The following is a 4,753-nucleotide window of genomic DNA, read 5'->3' on the forward strand; positions in this document are numbered from 1 at the left end:
TGCTGATGCTGCTGCTGCTGCTGCTGATGCTGCTGCTGCTGCTGCTGATGCTGCTGCTGCTGCTGCTGATGCTGCTGCTGCTGCTGCTGATGCTGTTGATGCTGGTGGTTATTGTGGTCGCTGCTGCTGCTTCCGTCGGTAGGGGAGACGGAGCGGGGCGGCGCAGGCCGGATGGCCGGGCCGGAGGAGGAGGAGGAGGCATCGGACTCCTCGGGTGGGCTGTCCTGGGACTGGGCTTGGGGTCCGGCTTGGGGCCCGGCTTGGGCGGCGGCCGCAAGGTAAGCTCCGATCATGCTGTCGTCCGGCCGGATCTTGCTGGAGTGAGAGATGGAGTGCGGGTATGGCGGGCTCAGGAAGGGTGGCGGAGGAGAGGTGGTTGACACGGATCGGTTGCTCGGAGTTGAAGAGCCCCTGACCAAAGCACGGGGGATATAAGCCGGGTGGGTGGGCATGGCGCTGGCGGCGTCGGAGGTGCTTTGCGGGGAGAGAATGTAGGAGGCCTGCTCGGGAGAGTATACGTACGAGGAGCCCTCGTAGTGTTGCGGGTTATCCATCTTGTAGTCCATGGTATATGTGACGACGGGGGCCATGGCACGCCGTGGCGTCGTGTCGTCGAAGCTGTCCGAGTCGGAGTAGTCCTCCCGTGCGTACCGTCGCTGACGGCGAAAGTAGATGATGAACAGGCTGGTCGCACCCAAGAAGAGGGCACCGGCGCCGCAAGCAATGCCGGCGATGGCGCCGGTTGTGAGGGGCGCGCTGCCGGCCTCCCCATCCCGGGGAAGGACTCGCATGCCAGCCAAAGTCATCTTGGGAAGGGCGGCGGAACTCCCGTCCAAGAGGCTCTATAACGGGCGCTCTTCTGGCTATCCGAGCCCAGCTTGGCTCGGATATCGTGACACGGGTGGTGCCAAGCACCACGATAGATCGCTACGAAACCCGAAAGCAACGAACATGGGAAACCCGAGAGAGAGAGAGAGAGAGAGAGGATGGGCCCGTTGGATTGGTAGTAATAAGAGCGCGAGAAGAACGGAAGGAATTACAGCCACGCGGCCCGGCTTGGGACCAGCTCCCGATGTGTGTATGTAGTGTACCTAATCCGTACGGTGCACTCAGCAGTGTGTGCGCATATATGCAGTTGGTTCTGCTTGCCACCGGCTGCGCCCTGATCGCACAGTACGTATGTATGTATGTACATGTACATGCATACAGGGCCAGACCAGGCCACCAACTCGGTTCCGTCCGGAGCTTCGAACCACCGACATATCGCATCTCGATTTTATTCTTCCCAGGTCGTCCAAAGGACGAGCCAAAGCCGGGAACGTATTCTATTAGAAGCTGTAGAAAGCGGTTAGAACTGAGAAATGACAGGATTGGAATCGGGGATCCAGTTAGTCGCTCAAACTGATTCTCTCTGGTCCATCGATATCAAGCCTCTGCTTTTTTGTCGTCCTCTGCTCACTCGCACACCACTACGCAGTAAGGCCCTCAGCTGCGGCTGTCGCGCGCAAATGCCGGTCGCACTGGGCTGTCTGCATTGGCAGCCTTGGGCCCTCCCGAAGAGGCCATCGGGAAGCCCTTGTGCGCACCAGCAACGCGGCGCGGGACCGCCGTCGTCGCCAATCAGACGTTGCAGACAAACGCGACGAGCTGCGGACAAAGCAAACGCAGGATTCAAGATGGTGGGCGGGACGGGTTGACAGTGATGGGCGGCCAATGGCAACGCGCCGCTGTTTCGTTGGCGGGCGCGTAAACTGCATGAGTGGACCCGGCGGAAAGACCCGAAGGGTTCTCTCAATGGCCAGACAAGCGAATGCTTGGTGATCGGCGCAGATCCACTCCAGACCCCTGAGCCAATCAAGCATCCTACGGATCCGTACACTAGGGCAAACAAGCACGACAAGCATCGCCTACCAGGCGCTCTACTCCGTAGGCTGTTTATGCTCCGCTTTTGCTTCTAGCGTTTCCAACGGCTGGAGGATCCTCTCACGCTTTGGGCTGTGCACGGACGTAATCCGTACTGTGTAGTGAACGCAGTGGCCACATTCCACTTTTGCTGCCGTAGCTGCTTCCAGCCATTCAACCCTTCCCGACAACGCCAGGAAGGAGTGTACAGATTAGTTACTCCGTACAATTGCTTGGCTTCCTCAAGTCAGATTGCAGGAAGGTGCTTGGGCTGGGGAAAGCCCGTGCTATTTCCGCGCCGGTGGGGCTTGTGCTACTTGTCCACCAGAGCATGTGCAAATTCCTTCCACTTTCGATCTCGACTTCGCCGCTAGTTACTCCGTACAATTACATTAACTACCCCCCGTTCTTGCCAAGCCGCCATCGATCTCAAAGGCAGCAGGCACTCTCAGTCGTGACTGGGCAGGCAATTAACACGGTGCATTGAGGAGGGTGCCGTCCGGCGCTAAGTACCATTCTGTCGGGAACTCCCTTCCCGTGCTCCCCGCTCCGACGAAAACCAAGCTTTGCCGAGCGGTCGCCGTCGCCCGGCTTGCCTGTTTGCGTCCTAGGTATCTCGAATTCCCGTTCCGCTTCTCTCTCTTTGGGGGGTTGTCGGGCAAAGCAACAGCCGGTTGTCAATCGTCATATTTGGTTCTCCCTCAAACAACCCGTTCCATCTGTTGAACGGTCCGGCTTTGCTGTAGCTACAGGGCATGTAGTTTTCGGCCGTATACCGGATAATCACGTACCACGATTTCAGAGAAGACGTTGCCGACACCGCCGCGTCTTGTGCCAGTTGAGCTGCGTTGTGCGGCGTCCCCACGGCTTCGCCCCAGTCCCCTGTCCTCTGGCCTCCTCCCGGGACAAGCAGCACAGCCGCTGGGCCGCTGGCGATGAGTCTCAGGGCGAGAGGCCCGATCATGACTTTTGGACTGACTTGAGAGGTTGATCGACACCACGCGGATGTCGGACGGATAGCCTTGGGGTCACTGTTTACTGTGCAGGATGCCGAACGGCTTGGGTCCCGACTCAACCGCGAGGCCTGAAATCATCAGTAATACCAGAACTTTTGCCTTTTCCGAGGCTGAGTTACTGGTGCACTCTCAATCTGACTATGGCATTTGACTTGACCTTCGTTGTGGAACCTAGCAGAGCCACTGCTCCCGGCTAGGGCTCACCCTGGTTGGTTGGTAGTCACGAAGTCAGGTCCTGCCAGTGCCATGTTCGGACCAAGTGCTACTCCATGCATGGACAACGGCATCCGTAACATTAGGTTACAGACTCGAATGATGTCCTCTCCCAAAACATAAAACACCGACTGAAGAGTAGCGGCTGTACAAGGGCGTTACCCGAGTAGTTACCCAGCCAAGACGTATTATGGTTGTCCACCGTTTCGCAATATCTCGCAGCTTCGGTTAATGCAGGCCACCCGAACCGGATCTAGATAACGCACACGCCAGAGCTTACTTACATGCTTGCATTCCTCTGTGTCCGGCTCTATGTTCCACCCGCCGGTGCGAGATATGGTCATGAGCACGCGCAAGTCGCCGTCGGTAGCATCTGCTCGCCGGCAGGATGCTGAACAAGTTCGATCCCGTTGACTATAAGATTCGTCACGTCCCATGTCTCAAACTCTAAGCAGCCGTAACTTAGGTGCCTCACCCTCCAGCGGACAGTGCGACAGGCTAGCGCTTCTTCCCCCTACGGACTCGAGAACTCTATCGATCGAAGTGCCTCCATATGTTTTAACTGCATACTGGTTGCCAGCCATTGCAACTCCCCTCGCCATGCGTCTCTTCCCGCTCCTCCTTCCCCTGGCCTCGGCTGAAGCCCTCGTGTCGTGGACCATTTCCTCTCTCGCGTGCCGTAAGTCCGTAACCACACCCCTGTTCCGTTCCCCTCCCCGAATTGAACAGTGACTAACCGACTCCCTCTTTCCTACCTCTCTCTTTGTCCTCCAGAGTCTGCCGCCACCTACACGCCCCGCACTTACACCCTTGCCCTCGACATCTCCCCACCCGACCGCGACGCCCCCCCCATCTGCACCCTTACCATCACGTCGTTCTTGGACGACGGCGAAGGCGCCTCCCTCACGCTAGTGCCGGCCGTCACTGCCCGGGACCTGTGCGCCTTCTTTGGTTATACGGATGTCGGGCGGGTGGGGTCATCCGGGGCGGCGGCGGAGTCCAGGAGTGAGGCGGGCTTCACGGGTGGGAGCCTCCCCGGCTCTTCACCCCCTGATGATGGCGGTGACAATGAGAATGAGGATAGGAGAATGCAGGTGAAGAGCGGGGCAGGGTTGGTGACGGACGAGAAGAGAGGGTTCATCAATACGGAGGTCGAGGAGAGGAAGGAGTGGCAGGTGAAAGGGCTGACACGGTGTAAGTTTCGTTCGTTGTCGTTCCCCTCCCGCCCACCCGCCCCCCCTTCCCCCCATTCCTCCTTCTCCTTCCCTTCTCCCCAACCTTCCCCCCTTTTCTGAGCGTTAGCGAGTACCTACCTTACCTGCCTGGTAGGTACCCAGGTATGTACAGAACAACTTATGTGTGACTGACAATCGTACTGTTCCCGATGTGGCTGCCAACACCACGCAATGGCAATTCTCTATCGTCGACAGCGAGGGCTCGCAAACGCCGTGCTCGCCCAAGGTGCCCACCAGCGACCCCGTGGGTAGCTTCTACGGCATCCCCTGCGGCTCAGACGACGACCCTGGATTCAAGGCGTCGTGGGGGTACAACGGCGACACCGACAGTGCGGTCATGACGATTTGCTAGTGAGTAGTATCACGCCATACACGCCTCTCTAAAAA

The 4,753-nt window shown here is 58.4% G+C and overlaps 3 protein-coding genes across 3 annotated transcripts in view; 1 reads left to right on the forward strand and 2 right to left on the reverse strand.

Annotated features, from left to right (window-relative positions):
• Positions 1 to 1,072, reverse strand: part of P884DRAFT_290870 (uncharacterized protein) — a 2,320-nt gene extending 1,248 nt beyond the window's left edge. Inside the window, exon 1 of the mRNA XM_069444077.1 lies at positions 150 to 1,072. Coding sequence (XP_069299402.1) covers positions 150 to 806 — 657 coding nt within the window. The 5' untranslated portion in view covers positions 807 to 1,072. The remainder of the gene's footprint in view (positions 1 to 149) is intronic.
• Positions 1,073 to 2,509: 1,437 nt separating this feature from the next.
• On the reverse strand, positions 2,510 to 2,866 carry P884DRAFT_268377 (uncharacterized protein; the record flags this gene model as incomplete). Its single annotated transcript, XM_069442189.1, has 2 exons — positions 2,510 to 2,648; positions 2,694 to 2,866. The coding sequence occupies 2 exons, from the start codon at positions 2,864 to 2,866 to the stop codon at positions 2,510 to 2,512; spliced, it is 312 nt and encodes a 103-aa protein (XP_069299403.1).
• Positions 2,867 to 3,731: 865 nt separating this feature from the next.
• Positions 3,732 to 4,753, forward strand: part of P884DRAFT_195913 (uncharacterized protein) — a gene marked incomplete at both ends in the record, with an annotated part of 1,248 nt that continues 226 nt past the window's right edge. The window contains 3 exons of the mRNA XM_069437942.1: positions 3,732 to 3,818; positions 3,908 to 4,329; positions 4,562 to 4,717. Of these exons, the coding sequence (XP_069299404.1) occupies positions 3,732 to 3,818; positions 3,908 to 4,329; positions 4,562 to 4,717 (665 nt within the window). The remainder of the gene's footprint in view (positions 3,819 to 3,907; positions 4,330 to 4,561; positions 4,718 to 4,753) is intronic.

Source organism: Thermothelomyces heterothallicus (genome assembly GCF_042370625.1).
Source record: "Thermothelomyces heterothallicus CBS 202.75 unplaced genomic scaffold P884_scaffold_6, whole genome shotgun sequence".
In the NCBI taxonomy this organism is placed as follows: Eukaryota; Fungi; Ascomycota; class Sordariomycetes; order Sordariales; family Chaetomiaceae; genus Thermothelomyces; species Thermothelomyces heterothallicus.